This window comes from Myotis daubentonii, chromosome 3, assembly GCF_963259705.1.
Source record: "Myotis daubentonii chromosome 3, mMyoDau2.1, whole genome shotgun sequence".
NCBI lineage: Eukaryota > Metazoa > Chordata > Mammalia > Chiroptera > Vespertilionidae > Myotis > Myotis daubentonii.
In genome coordinates, this window is record NC_081842.1 from 148,262,258 (window position 1) to 148,277,717 (window position 15,460).

General features: G+C 35.0%; 1 protein-coding gene and 1 pseudogene across 5 annotated transcripts in view; both read right to left on the bottom strand.

Annotated features, from left to right (window-relative positions):
• Positions 1-15,460, bottom strand: part of MTF2 (metal response element binding transcription factor 2) — an 81,898-nt gene that overhangs the window by 18,429 nt on the left and 48,009 nt on the right. For 3 of the 5 annotated variants that reach the window (XM_059688841.1, XM_059688844.1, XM_059688842.1), the window contains 8 exons: positions 12,372-12,570; positions 12,170-12,251; positions 7,375-7,470; positions 7,070-7,170; positions 6,537-6,685; positions 4,126-4,221; positions 3,212-3,280; positions 1,777-1,900 (listed from right to left, as the gene is read on the bottom strand). In XM_059688841.1, coding sequence (XP_059544824.1) covers positions 1,777-1,900; positions 3,212-3,280; positions 4,126-4,221; positions 6,537-6,685; positions 7,070-7,170; positions 7,375-7,470; positions 12,170-12,251; positions 12,372-12,570 — 916 coding nt within the window. Of the gene's footprint in view, positions 1-1,776; positions 1,901-3,211; positions 3,281-4,125; positions 4,222-6,536; positions 6,686-7,069; positions 7,171-7,374; positions 7,471-12,165; positions 12,252-12,371; positions 12,571-15,460 lie in introns of all 5 variants that reach the window. The other 2 variants (XM_059688845.1, XM_059688846.1) reach the window with 2 other exon arrangements.
• LOC132231908 (large ribosomal subunit protein eL34-like) lies at positions 164-1,474 on the bottom strand (annotated as a pseudogene).

Genomic DNA, 15,460 nt, shown 5'->3' on the forward strand with positions numbered 1-15,460 from the left:
AAACTTCAGAAAAATAAGCATTTAACAAACTCTTAACTAAACTTATTTATATTTCAGTTTCTAACAATCAAGACATCTTAGTTCAGTTGATTTTAATATCCTTAGATTTAAAATTTAAGTATTCTGTGTTTTATTTTATGCCTCTGATCTACCAACAACTAACTTTTTTTTTGGCCTTTTAATTGTCTTTATTACCCAAAAAAAGCTTCATTTTTAAAATTTATTTAGTTTTCTGACCCTGTGCTTGTGCCTTCAACACTTTCACAATGATTTTCTGCTCCTCAATAAGGAAAGCACACTTGATCCTGTCACGAACACATTTAGCACACATGGATCCACCATAGGCCCTGCTGACATGTTTTTTCGTTTTAGACAACCTCATTAGAACTTTAGTTCTCACAGCACAAACGCCTCTAAGTCGGCCTGGGCTCAGACCACATGCAGATTTTGTTGCTTTCCCAAGCTTCTTGGTATAAAGGCAAACAATTCTATTACCAGGGATTCAGGACAGCCTAGTTTTGTTAGAGGCTGTACTGAAGGACAGCCTCCAATGGTATGTCAAATGCTGGACCGTGGTGAATGCCTGAAGTCACTGTCCCCGGAAGAGCCCACCAACTAACTTTTAAATAAATGTGCACTATGCTCTCTGGGATGCCCCACAAAACCCCCAATATAATAACAAAACCCTTAAGGTCCTATTTGATATGAACCTTATAAACTGCCACATGTCTAAAGGCTTCAAATGTAAGAATTCTTCCTAAATTTCAAATCAATTTACTCAATTTTTACCTCAAAATGTGATGTGTGACTAAAATTCATTCATCTCATTCCACATATTATAAAACAATTTTTATTTAACCCAGGAGTACTTAATATCCATATTTCAATAATTATAACTAAATGCTAAATACCAGATAACTACTAAAGTTATTCTAGTTACTTTCTTCTTTGTGCTATTCTTTGGTTTCAAAATCTTCTTCAATGTATGTGCATTAACTTTTATATTGCTTTTAAAAAATCCTTTGTATATCCAGCATGAGTGGTTATATTTTGCAAATGAAAAGCAGAATGAGATGTCTGAATGAGGGAGAAAATCTCCAACTCAGGTAGCTTCACTCTAACTCAGGGGGCCTCAAACTTTTTAAACAGGGGGCCAGTTCACTGTCCCTCAGACCGTTGGAGGGCCGGACTATAGTTTAAAAAAAACTATGAACAAATTCCCATGTACACTGCACATATCTTATTTTGAAGTAAAAAAACAAAACGGGAACAAATACAATATTTGTATTTGCATGTGGCCCGCGGACCGTAGTTTGAGGACTCCTGCTCTAACTCATTCTTTTAACACTATTAATGGGTCCTAACATTCCCAGAAGTCAAAGATTTACAAGCAAGTACCAACAAGAAATTTGTAAAGAAGAGTGTTAGTTACATCTCTAAAGTTGATGGAAAACATAGAAGGAGGAGGAACCATAAGTAAGGTAACCAATAATGATTTCTCCCTCCCTTCTATCTTTAACTACAATGATTCTCACTTCAGAATATGAAAGATTAAAGAAATTTACTTCCTCCTCCTACATATTCTCCCCTACTCATCAAGCAACAAACAGGAGGATGAGAGGGCTGGTCTTGATATCCTTACAGGAATTATTTCTCCCTGAATTAAAAATAAAATTCTACATTAGATGGGTGGCTTATAGATATGTCTTAGTTGCTTTTAACAAAAACAGAAAAAGACATCAAGTAGCTAATGAAGTCTGCTCTAAAACCACTTACCTCTCCAGGGTGCAATCTATCCCAGTTTTCATTAATGTATGTCATAAGCTCAAGTTCAGAATCAAAGTATTTCTTCTTGTGAATAACACTTAGGTTGTAAAGGCATAAGTGTGCTATATCTACCCTGGAATCCAAAGTAATCAAAATATACAAAAAAACAATGTTTTTGGTTATTGTTAAGAAATCACACAATTTTTTATAACACCAGTAATTTTAAAAATCCAATGTAAAATACTTAAGTGAACAGAGGGTCAATATCCTAAGTCATATTCATAATGTAATAAATCATTACATTGAAAATAATTGGAAAGCATTAACTAAACATTTACTTATCCTAAACTAACTATAAACTAAAAAATATTTGAATAATTTCTTAAAATGTATTAAAAAAGAATCTGATTTCAAAAAACACCTTACAATAAAAAAATTTTGTTTTTACTACTATATATAAGCTACTGTATAGATCATACTTCATTAGACTTTGCCTGATTCACAAGTGTTATCTTTTCCTAAAATATGCAAAACATTTAATAAAAATGTCTAAGTACTTACTACATAGTACTCCTAAGTGTCAGTTTTGCTTTTAAAGTTACCTGCAGTCAACTGCAGCTCAAAAATATGAAATGGAAAATTCCAGAAATAAACAATTTCTAAGTTTCAAACTGTGCGCTGTTCTGAGTAGCATAACATCTTGTGCCATCCCACTCTGTCCCCCTTGGGGTGTGAGTCATCCTTTTTGTTCAGTGGATCCATGCTGAACTGCCCTGCCGATTAGTCACTTAGTAGCTATCCTGGTTATTAGATGGATTGTGACAGTATCTCAGTGCTTGTGTTCATGTAACCCTTATTTTACTAAATAATGAACACAAAGCTCAAGAGTAGTGATGATGGCAATTTTCCAAAGAGAAGCTGTAAAGTGTATTTATGCATGTATAACAAAAACCATAGTATATAACAAGGTTTGGTTCTATCCAAAGTTTCAGGTATTCACTTGGAGTCTTGAGCATATTTCCCATGAATAATGGGGAACTACCGTATAAATATTTTATCATTAAATCTCCCAAATTCATTATACTTCCCATGCCCAAGAATTGCTACTCAGAAGCAGAAATTGGCATATTTGTAATAAAAATTTCCTTCTACTATATGCTATTCTGAAGGCCCAAAAGAACTAGAAAGTTAAGAGTTTTGAAGATATAAAGGGTATTTTAAAAAGTCATTAGAAAATGAATGGCTATAAAACTTTTTCAATATAATTAGCTAATCCTTGGTGAAGATGACATCAGGTTTTCTATAAACAATAGAAAGATAAATAAAGCTATACGTAAAGATGACCAAATTTTTACTTAAACCAAGTAAATATATCTACAGTTTTATCTTATAGGTTTAAGAATATGGCTCTCTTTTGTTCCTTAACAGAAATGTCCTCACTTACCACTGTAATGGTAGACGTTTGAGGTATTCAGGTCCAGAACTGCAGACAGAGCAAATAAATGTATAAAACCTAAGTTAAAAGGAAAAGTTGTAATTATTGTGTAATCAAAGGTATACATCAGAGAGACATGTTGACCTTCCTAAGCTCAGAAAGATGGCATAAATTAATGGCATAAGCCAATATTTAAAACCAGACTTTATGCCAAGTTTAGTGTTCTATCTTTAATTTGTCTTCCTAGAGTTCTCTCTTATATTCTACATTCTCCTAATCCAGAAAGCACATTAAGTCTACTTTTAGAAATTCTTAGGTCTAAGGTATAAATTGTGTGTATCAAGGTTCTTTGTCCTTTTCCAATGTTCTGTCACAGGATCTCTTTGAGGTTCTTTAAAGGAAGATACCAGTGAGAAGAGTTTAGAACAGCCGTGGGCAAACTATGGCCCGCGGGCCGGATTCGGCCCGTTTGAAATGAATAAAATTAAAAAAAAAAAAAAAAAGACCGTACCCTTTTATGTAATGATGTTTACTTTGAATTTATATTAGTTCACACAAACACTCCATCCATGCTTTTGTTCCAGCCCTCCGGTCCAGTTTAAGAACCCATTGTGGCCCTCGAGTCAAAAAGTTTGCCCACCCCTGGTTTAGAACATTGTGGGGCAATACAAGCAAATGTAATCACTAATCAAATACTTAAAAAAGCCTTTTGGAATAATATCCAAAAGCATAAAAATTATGTGTACTTTCAAATTACATATAATTTAAATATATTACTCAATATTTTCCTAGTAAGGTGACTCCTTTACAAATCACTATTAAAACTACTTCTAGAAATCAAAAACTGCAAATATTACCACAATAAAAAAGCTAAATAAAAATTTTTTTAAAACCAAACAGTAAAGTCCAAATGCCCTTCTCACCTGTCTCCAAATAACATTGGCTTTTGAAGGCATTGCACACAAGCCTCGTGAAACCACTGCTTACATTTGCAGCACTGTAGCATCTTTAAATACCAGCTATGAGAAAAAAGTTAAGATTAAAATTACTACCTTTTGATGATGTAAAGTATTTTTTTTAAGTGGCATTGTGCTTATAGGATCACATTTCTACTACATGTAGTGCTAAATTTTTTCTTTCTCAAAAATGTCATTCATATTAACCACTTCATCTCTTATTCATGAGAATTTATAAGCTCTAGAAAGATACAACTATTTCTAGTCAGTAAGTGCCTGGTTCCTACACTAGTCTAGGATCTATGTCAAAACACAATCCTGGGAATGTTTTCACACTGACTCTATACTCTAGAACAGTGGTTCTCAACCTTCCTAATGCTGCAACCCTTTAATACAGATCCTCATGCTGTGGTGACCCCCAACCATAAAATTATTTTTGTTGCTACTTCATAACTGTAATTTTGTTACTGTTATGAATCATAATGTAAATATCTGATAATGCAGGATGTATTTTCATTGTTACAAATTGAACATAATTAAAGCATAGTGATTAATCACAAAAACAGTATGTAATTATATATGTGTTTTCCGATGGTCTTAGGCGACCCCTGTGAAAGGGTCGTGCGACCCCCAAAGGGGTCGCGACCCACAGGTTGAGAACCGCTGCTCTAGGAGACGTTCCATAGGTCACTGATGTGTATGGGTGTTTACCCCATATATCAAATGGGCATAAGCAGCTTTATATTTTCACTGTGTTTCTATTATTCTTGTCTATTAAAATGGAAACAAGTATAAGCTATGCATGACATAATTTCGGGCAAAAACAGACCACATATGTCACAGTGACATGCCATATAGCCTAGGTGTATACCATTTAGGGTTGTATAAGTATACTCTGTGATGTTCACACAATGATGAAATTGCTTAATGATATATTCAGAAAGTATTCCCATCGTTAAATGGCACATGACTACATAGCAATTTAATGTAATTGATTAACATAATTATACATCTAATCTAAGACTCTACCAGGTGGTAAAGGCTTTGTGAAAAATTTTGTTGTTTTAAACAGCTGAAGATGCTAAAACTCAATCTTCAACTGAGGATTATCCTTTCCTTTCAGTTACTACATGGTTTTGATATATTGATATCCTTATTTGCCACCCAAATAATGTGTTCCTCCTAATAATTCTGTTGCTCAACTAGTCAGCCCCACATAAATTTTAAGCTACATATACACAAAGGTAAGAAGACTGATCTAAGTAAGGTCAGTCATTCAACAAAGACTAATAAATAAACTATGTTCCAGTGCTTGTGTTCAAATAACTACTCTGCTAGGTGCTGAAGTTAGAGTTGTTAGCAATATCAGCTCATGTAATCATGGTACAGAACAATGAATGATCTATCTCCCAAAATAATGTCTATAATACTTTCCACCTACTTTGAATAATGCTTTAAACTAAATGCTAGTTATAAATGAGTTCATTGTACCTATTTTAGAAGTGATTTTTAAAAACTAGTTTCTTAAATGTGCAGGTGACCAAAAACTAAGAAGCATTATAAAAATGTTAAATCACAAAAAGTCCCTAAGATCAGAGATGAGGCAGAATACAGAACTAAAATTTCACTAATTTATATGTTCATTTATTCATCATCAATTACCTATATGTTCCAGTCTTCTCCTAGACAGCATCATCTTAAGAGAAGCAGAGTCTCATAAGACACACAAAAAATAATTATAATTTAAATAGTTAAATCAAAAGAATAAGATGGGATGACTAAAGAAAGGTAATACAATCTCTCTTTGCAATTACAGAAGTATAATGTCCAGAACTCTAACAGTCCCATTATTTTCTGTAAGACTATTCTTGGAAACAGTGAATTTTCTAACCATAACACCGCATTTCAAGAGTAAATTTTAAAAACTATGAGCAAGAAATGCCGTTTGGAAGTCATGTCATAAAGAATATTTTATGGCAATGGAGATTTTAGCCTGGAAAAAAGAACATTATTAGTATGTAAGTAATGGGAGTAAGAAATGTGATTGCTGGATTGAAATATTTTAAGAATTACCTCCTCAGAGAGAAAAGAGTATTTGTTTAGTTCCAAAGAGCAGAACTAGGACCACTGATCAGAAGTTAAGGGTAAATTCCTAAACATTCTTAGTTAGAACTGATTCATTTCTTTAGCAAATATTTAATTAAAAAGATGAATAAAACTACAGCCTCTAATTCCCCTCCCTCAATTTTCTTTACTGATACTTCCATAAATTTACAATTCACTATTACTCCGACACCAAAATCAGTAACAAAAATAAAGTTGAAAAAATGAAAAAATAAAAATTACTTAAAGGGTATTAAATAACTATATTTACTTACTCTCCAGGGCCTCCACAATAGCAGTAACATTGCTGGACATTGGTTTTATGACCTGCATCCCATTCAAGGTCTGCCACACTATAGGGTAATGTCTGCTTCATGACTTGCAATGCTTTGGCATTTGGTCCTTTCTTAAGCGCACCACCCCTCTATATTAGAGGGAAAAGATTATTTAAAAGAGTGAAGGATAAAATTTTAAATACAATTCTATAACTTAAAAATGCTTCTGAAACTTCTGAAGGCATTTCCATTCTAAATTTCTTAGCATATCACAAAACTGCCTGACTAATAATCTTTCCTATTAGCTTTTCTTTCAAATTATTGCCCCAATTCCAAGACCACAATCAGAAAGTAAGTGCAAAAATAGCTGCAAGTCACTTAAGCATCATTAGCCAAACAATAACCAGCACCTCTTTCTACTCAGCATTGACTGCTCATTTCATTCAAATAAACTTTCAACGTACACAATCATTATGTTGATAATGCCTTATAAATTCCATTTAGGGCTTTAGCCCAAAACACTTAAAAGATACCTTTGTTGTTGTTGCAAAAACACACTGTCGACAGAGCCATTTTTCATCTGAATCAATCACACTGGAATCAATGTGAGGTGTGTGACACAACTGATGATATCCTTAATATCAAAAAAAGCATAAAGCAAATTCTATTTTATTAATAAATACAATTTAAATGCATTAGTATTTTCTTTTCCTACATTAATATAATTACAACTGATAAGTAAATTTATCATAACAGCTTCAAATTAACATTGTAAAGTAATTTTTAATGATTAATCTTCACAAACTTTTCCACAAGATTAAAAGAAATCAATGTTTACCTTGGCCACACTTATCACATATAACCATTTCATTGGGAGCTTCTGAATACTCTTCCTGACATATTGTACAGACCATTTCCCCACTTCCAGTGGCTCCTGAAATATTTAAATAATTTTATTATTTATTTATAATAATAAAATGTTCCATTTAACAAAACTACTTTTTGATTCAGTGAGGAGCCTATATTGGCAATGTTTGTTCACTAGATCATAATGATTTCTTTTTAAGCCAAAGTACTATACACAACATGCTATCTCTCTGCTCCTTTTCTATGTTCTGACCTCTAACTGATTTCTAACTGTCTACATTCATAACTTAACCTGCTTTTTGGCAGAGGACATAATTTAAACTGCTCTCAGGCAGGATCCTTTAGCATTCATTTTTAATATTCCCATTCTCCTGGGAGGTTGTTTTTGTCAACACTAGAACTACTCTCCAAAACACATACCCACCCATGTATATACATGTGTTCACTCACCCTACACTGCCTAACATCATGAGACTAAAGAAAAGGCGCAAGGGAGATGTGTCAATGACTCCTTTTCCTCTGGGTTTGGAACATTTCTTTTCTTTTTATTTACTAATTTATGAAAGAGGCTGAACACCAATTATTTAATTTTCAGCTTCTGAAATATGGAAATATGGTTGGTGCCAATAATATATCCTAACAAAATCCCACTGCAATAAAATCTGGGGGTTCCACAGTTAATAATTTTACTTTTTACCTGAATAGATAAATTATTTCTTTCTTAAACATTTCTATTCTAAAACACTTCTATTCTATAAATTTTAAAATATGATTTTATCACTCTAACACATTTCCAATATTCCCTACTCATCTATTTAAATATACATAGTTAAAATATTAATACACATGCTTTATTCACATAGCAACAATAAAAAAATTTCAATTTTGTGCTCTGACCCAAGCATTGTTAGGCTCCTGACATATACTATTTTATTTAATTCTACAACTTTTAGATAAATATCCTCTCTAAAGAGAAGACGTGAGGTTCAGAAAGATAAAGTAACTAATCCAAGGACCTTCAGTCAGAAAGTATCAAGGCTAGGATTCAAACCTAGATATACTAGAGTCCATACTCTACACTGTGAGATGCTTCTTTTCATTAATACTATTTAATATTCCTTCTATCAAAAGCATTTTTTAGCCCTAGCTGGTTTGGCTCAGTAGATAGTCGGCCTGTGGACTGAAGGGTCCCAGGTTTGATTCTGGTCAAGGGCCCATGCCCAGGTTGCAGGCTCGATCCCCAGTTGGGGGCGTGCAGGAGGCAGCCAATCAATGACTCTCTCATCATTGATGCTTCTATTTCTCTATCCCTCTCCCTTCCTCTCTGAAATCAATAAAAATATATTTTTTAAAAAGCATTTTTTACGCCGCAGTTTTCAAAACTATAACTTCAAATCTATACTAACAGAAGGGTAATGTGCTAATTAGACTGGACGTCTTCTGGACAAAGCCATGGTGGTGGGGGCCAAGGCAGAGGCGGTTAGGGGTGATCAGGCCAGCAGGGGAGAGCAGTTAGGGGCAATCAGGCTAGCAGGGGAGCAGTTAGGGGCAATCAGGCAGGCAGGCAGAGGCGGTTAGGGGCGATCAGGCAGGCAGGGGAGCAGTTAGGGGCATCAGGTAAGTAGGCAGAGGGTTTGGGGGCGACCAGGCAGGCAGGCAGGTAAGCGGTTAGGAGCCAATGGTCCTGGATTACGAGAGGGACATCCCCCGAGGGGTCCCAGATTGGAGAGGGTGCAGGCCAGGCTGAGGGACACCCCCTCCCGTGCACAAATTTCATGCAATGGGCCTCTAGTAACTACATAATATTCCATCCAGGGAAAGAACCAAATTTACTTTATTACACCCTCTATTCTTAGACAAACAGGTTACCAAATTTCTTGTTTGTTCATTTTTTTGCATTTTTTCCTTGTCTGTTTCAGTGTCTTGTCCTCTCTAGCCTCCTGCTTTCCCAGGGTTTGTCTTCTTCTCTGCACAGTTGACTAAAGCTGGCCTCCCAAAATCTTCTGATTTTTGGCTAGATTAGAATAAGGAGAGCAACCAGAACCTCTCTGTCCAAATCTGTAATTCCTTTGAACAGAACCAATAGTCCTAGATTGGGGTAGGTGCTTAATCTGACTCCCACTGCAACCAGGTAGACTGGTGTAGGCAGTTCCTCAGGAAAGCCAGTGCTAATTCAAGCCATTTCATCTTTGATATCTCACATTTTTTGTTATTATTAAAATAAAACTACAGTAAATATTTTTTATCTAATTTTTTAAATTTTGAATTATTTAGAATAAACTGCTAAAATGAGTCTGCTGGATAAATTAAAGAGTATAAAACATTTGTATGCATTTAATGCTGCTGTTTAAATATCCAAAATAGAAATTTACACTGTCATCAGCAGTGTATCATTTTCCCAGAAACCATAATGGTATTTAGGTGTTAAGATTAAAAATCCTTTTAAATTCATTTAATGGTTTTAACATGTTATCTCCCTGTTGTAATGCACATTTCTTTGATTACTAACATGACTATATATTCTTCCTTATTTATGTAAACTGTTCAAAGGAATCTTATTACATGAGTGAAATTATGCTAATTTATTATTATTTTGCTAGTATCTGTTATTATAGAAAGAAAATTACTAAAGCTACTCTCCACACTGAAATCTGTCATAATGCAATTTTCAGGTTCACTTCCTCATTTTATACCAACTCCAAGTTATGTGTGTTGTACTTTCTAGATATTACAAAGTTAATGGCCAAAGAGTAATCCTTGGTAATTCTAAGGCTAGTAAAAGCAGCCAGTGAGGAAAGAACCACCACAGACTACTAAACTGACGCACTGGTGGGGCACATGTTGGATAGGACCCTCACTTTCATTACAACTTTCTATCTCTATGTACCACTGGTCTTCGGAAAGAAGGAATGGAGGGAGGAAAGAGACAAAAGACTGAGAAACCTGTATTTTAACTCACAGGAACCTTGAAAAGGTAGGAAAGTTGAAAGGGATACATAGCTAATACAAGGGAATAGAGGCAGTATATGTGTTTCAGACCCACCAAAGACAGAGTCACATTTACAAACTAAAAAAGAGAAATTCCTAATGCAGGTAATAAGATCTGCTCAATATCACTACTGTTGAAGACATCCTATCCTCCTAGCACTTTTCTCACTGACTCATCAATTCCAGATTCAAAACATACAACACACAGCAACCTATCATAAAGTTGCAGTTGGGAATCCAATACAAAACCCAATTGCTAAATATTTTAGAAAGGTATCCACCTATCCTTCAGGGAAAGAGAATTTATATCTCCTTTCTAAAACAGGAAATAGAAAACAGAGGTCTTTGTGCAGGCCTATTAACCTAGTAAAGCAAAACCAAAAGTGCTGCTTTAGCCCTGGCTGTTATGGTTCAATCAGTTGTAACGTCTGTCCCATACACCAGAAGGTGGTGGGTTTGATTCCCCTTCAGGGCATGTACGGGAGGCAACTAATAGATGTTTCTCTCTCCCTTCCTCTCTCTCTAAAATAAATAACATCAACAATAATAAAAACTGTTACATTTTTTAAAAATCCTCACCCACAGATATATTTCCATTGATTTTTAGAGAGAGTGGAAGAGAGAGGGAAAGAGAAATATCGATGTGAGAGAAACATGTCGATTGGCTGCCTCCTGCACCGCCCCAACCAGGGCCCAGTCTGGGAAGGCATCTGCAACCTAGGTACTCACCCTTGACTGAAATCGAACCTGAGACCCTTCTGTCCCCAGGCCAATGCTCTATCCAATGAGCCAAACCAGGTAGGGCAAAACTTACATTTTTTAAAAAGTGTTACATTAGTGTGTAAAGTACTCAGATTTTAATAATAATACTTTTTCTAAAAATAAATAAAGCACCTACCATGAAAGAGATACCTAGAAAAACACCTTTATTTAGCAGATTCAAATAACACGCAGCAATTATAGTTTGTAAAAATAGAAAGTATAAAAAATGTACCTACAACCAAACCAAGGTGTACCTGTACTTATTTTCCCATATAAACATTAAAAAAATAATTGATCATTTTAAACCATTTTTATTAATATTTCTAGTACTCAGCCTTTTATTATGTTCTAATTCCCCCAAGCATCTGACAAAAAATATGTCCTCAATACTTATTAGCTCTTTATAGTACTTTGTACTAATATAAGCAAGTAACAGTTAAAATGAAGCCCAAACTGTTTCTTCTTAGTTCTTAGAAGGGTCCTAACAATAGTGACACACCTGTCTTCTAGTAGTTAGTAGTCTACCTCTACCCTAACAGAGTGACCCTTTTTTTTTTTTTTGCAGTTTTTAATATAGATCAGCAATTTTCAACCAGAGTGCTGCAAGAATTCTTAAAATGTGCAATACCTAACTATTTAGTCAGGGGCACTGACCTCTTTTCCCTTAGATTGTCAAATAAAAAAATGACAACAGCCAATACAACAATATCTGTCCGGTATGAATGAATTAAAATTATACCTTCTTTTTTTTTGGTCGGACTGGCAAAATATATATTTTTTGATGTGCTTCAGAATTTTAGTAATTAGCTTATGTGTGTCAGGAGATGAAAAAGATTGAAAATCACTGATATAAATTATAACTTCCTGAAGACTACAAAGGTAAAGTTGATTTTTTTAGCCTCTCCTTAAAAGTGATTCTGAGATATTGTAATACACTACTGAACACTCAAAAATGACAAGTTGGAAAATATCAAATTTTAGTATAAATCATGTTCAAGAGAAACAGTAGCACCTGCCTGTTTGGATGTCCTTCCAGAGAACCCAGGATTTAGAACTGTCTTCAAAAATGATGAAGCAGCTCTGTTTCAATATGTTTATCTGAAATACAGAGGAATACTGGTGAGTTCTTTTAAAATAAAAAACAGTTAAATTTAAATTCAAAATTATTAAACGTTTACTGCAAAAACTGCAAAAACATCTTATGTTAAGGTAACTTGCCTTTTTGATAGTTCCAAGATAAAACAAGCCATCTGACCATCTAGCTAGGACATCCTGACCCTCTTCAAATTTACATGCTGGCTTTTTGACTTTATATCCATCCTGTAAAGACAGCTTGGTCAAGGATGTTGGGGTCTTTTGGTTTCGACGTAAAGGAGACCGCTTGTGGACCAGTGAATTACCTGCCCCTGTAGAGTCTCTGTTTCAGAAAATAAAAGATAGCCATAAGATTAACTTGCTGATAGAGCTTGTTTTATTCCACTGATATCATATATTAAAAATTTTGATTTATTAAAAACCTTAGATGGAGGTAAAATATAACAAGTACCTCAAAGTCACAAATACCTTCCAAGAAACAAAGAGGTTTAACACAGAATGATAACAGTTTCAATATTTATTCAGTGCCTGTCCAAAGTGAGGCCACGATTCAGCAACCACTCCAAGATAAATAAAAACAGCTATCATCAAAATAACAGCTCTAAGTTAAAGTGGATAGGCCATGGTCATGAGCAAAAGATGCTTTGAATATCATAACCTCGTTTAGACAAAAAAAAAAGTTACATGGCACAATTTCACAAGCACTTGATAAAGAACAAAAATGTTTATGCCACATGTAGTTAAAACACACTAATCAGTGACGACTTTGGGGTAGCTGGGTATATTTAACTCATTGGAAGGGTAGTCATGACCTCCCTCTGGGGAATCACTATAGAAATGATCCTTGTTTACTGACAGAAATGTATCAGAATCCATCAAATATGCAAAAAGGAAATTTAAAATAAAAATTGGGAACCACCAATTCCACAAGATCACAATCAAATGAGAAGTATGTTATAATTTACTTTTTTTTAAAACAAAAGACCCCCAAATTAAATATTCTAAAATATAACTTATGTATTAGTTATTCCATAAGCAGCATAGCATACCACCATCAATCTTTTCTATTTTTTGGTTAATTCTCACCCAAGATATTTTTTTTAATGATTTTTAAGAGAGTGAGGGGGGAAAGGGAGATAGGCAGGGGAAGGGGGAGAGAGAGAAACATCAATATGAGAGAGAGACATTGACTGGTGGCCTCCAACATGAACCCAAACAGGGCCAGAGATTGAACCGGAAACCCAAGTACTTGCCCTTGACCGGGAATCAAACCATCAGTGTACAGGCTGATGCTCTAACCATCAACCTTCTTAAAGGTAAAGCAGTTTATTTTGTTTTACTTCCTAATTTAGATTATTATTTACTAATTAAACAAACAACATGTAAAACTAGGTAGACAGTAATTCAAAAATAGACAGCATAAAAGTTAAGTAAAAATAAAAGAAGTGAGGAAGAAAAAAAAGTTTTAACACCTAAGAATTAGGAATACCTGATTTCAATACCTAAGAATATTCAAATTCTGGAAAATTTTGTCATAAGGTAAAACGTGGATAAACCTTGAAAACATTATGCAAAGCAAAATAAGCCATACGAAAAAGACAAATATTATAAAATTCTACTTATATGCTATAACAAGTAGTAAAATTCAGAGACAGAGAGTAGAATGGTGGCTGCCAGGGGCTGAAACAAAGAAGGCATGGGGATTTAGTATTTATTTAAAGGGTATAAAGTTTCAGTTTGAAAGGTATGCATTTTAAAGATATATTATCTACCCAAATTTGCTGAAAAACATTAATCTACACATCCAAGCTTAACAAACTCCAAGTAGAATAAATGAAAAGATCTCTATACCCAGACATACCATAGTAAAAATACTGAAAGAGAAAATCTTGAGAGCAGCGAGAAAATTACTCAGCATCTACAAGGAAACCCCACAACATAAGTTCTCATCAGAAACAATGAAGGCCAGAAGGCTGTGAGATGACATATTCAAAGTGCTCAAAGAAAAACTGTCAACCAAGAATATTATATTCAGCAAAACTGTCTTTCAAAAATAAAGGTGAATAAAAATACTCCCATTACCCTGACTGGTTTGGCTCAGTGGATAGAGCATCGGCCTGTGTACTGGGGGGGGTCCCAGGTTCGATTCTGGTCAAGGGCATGTACCTTGGTTGTGGGCATATCCCCAGTGGGAGGTGTGAAGGAGGCAGCTGATCGATGTACCTCTCTCATAGATGTTTCTGACTCTCTCTCTTTCCCTTCCTCTCTGTGAAAAATCAGTGAAATATATTTAAAAAAAAAAAAAAAAAAAACTCCCATTAAACAAAAACTGAGAGAATTTGTTGCTAGCAAAGCACCTTACAAGAAATACTAAAGGAAATTCTGCCGGAAGCCGGTCCATCCTTGCTGCTTGGCACAGTCGCTGCAGGAAAGAAACATCTGCACAGCATACGTTTCAAGGGACCTGGCGTATATAGCATACTGTTCTTAATATGTTTGCTCCCCTTAGCGCTATGTGTTTTAACCAAGGTCACCTCTCCCAGAAAGGTTGTTTCCCCAGGTAGGGATTTTTCCCTGAAGTTAGGGAGGGGATAAAACCCCTTAACTAAGTGCCAGGCGGGTAGTTAATCACTTTAACTATAAACAATCACGCTTAAGCTACATAATCTTTACTCCCTGGAATGGAGATAAGAAACGCCCTAACCTTTGCAATAGAAATTGACAGGATTAAAATCAACTAGTACAAATACAGATGTAACAAGACAATAAACACCAGAACTTGGCTGGAGATCCTGAACAGAACTTGGCTGGAGATCCAGACCAGAACTTGGCTAGAGATACTGGCTAGGCTGTTGATCAACTGAACGCTGTCTCTGTGTCATTCCTTCTTCGCCGACTCCGTCCACACCTTTGGGGACCCCTGGACCTGCTGGGGTTGGACCCCAGCAAAATTCTTAGAATTGAAAGCAAGTAAACCAAAATAAAAATTCAAATACACATACATACAAGAAAACAAAGAACACTGGTAAAGGTAATTAGATATACCGTATAAATGCTATTTCCTCTAATGTAAGTATATGAAACAATCCTCCTATCTAATAAAAGAGAAACATGGTAATTAGCCGTACATCCACTACCCTTCCCATTGGCTAATCAGCAAGATATGCAAATTAATCACCAGCCAAGATGGCGGTTAATTTGCATACGTAGGC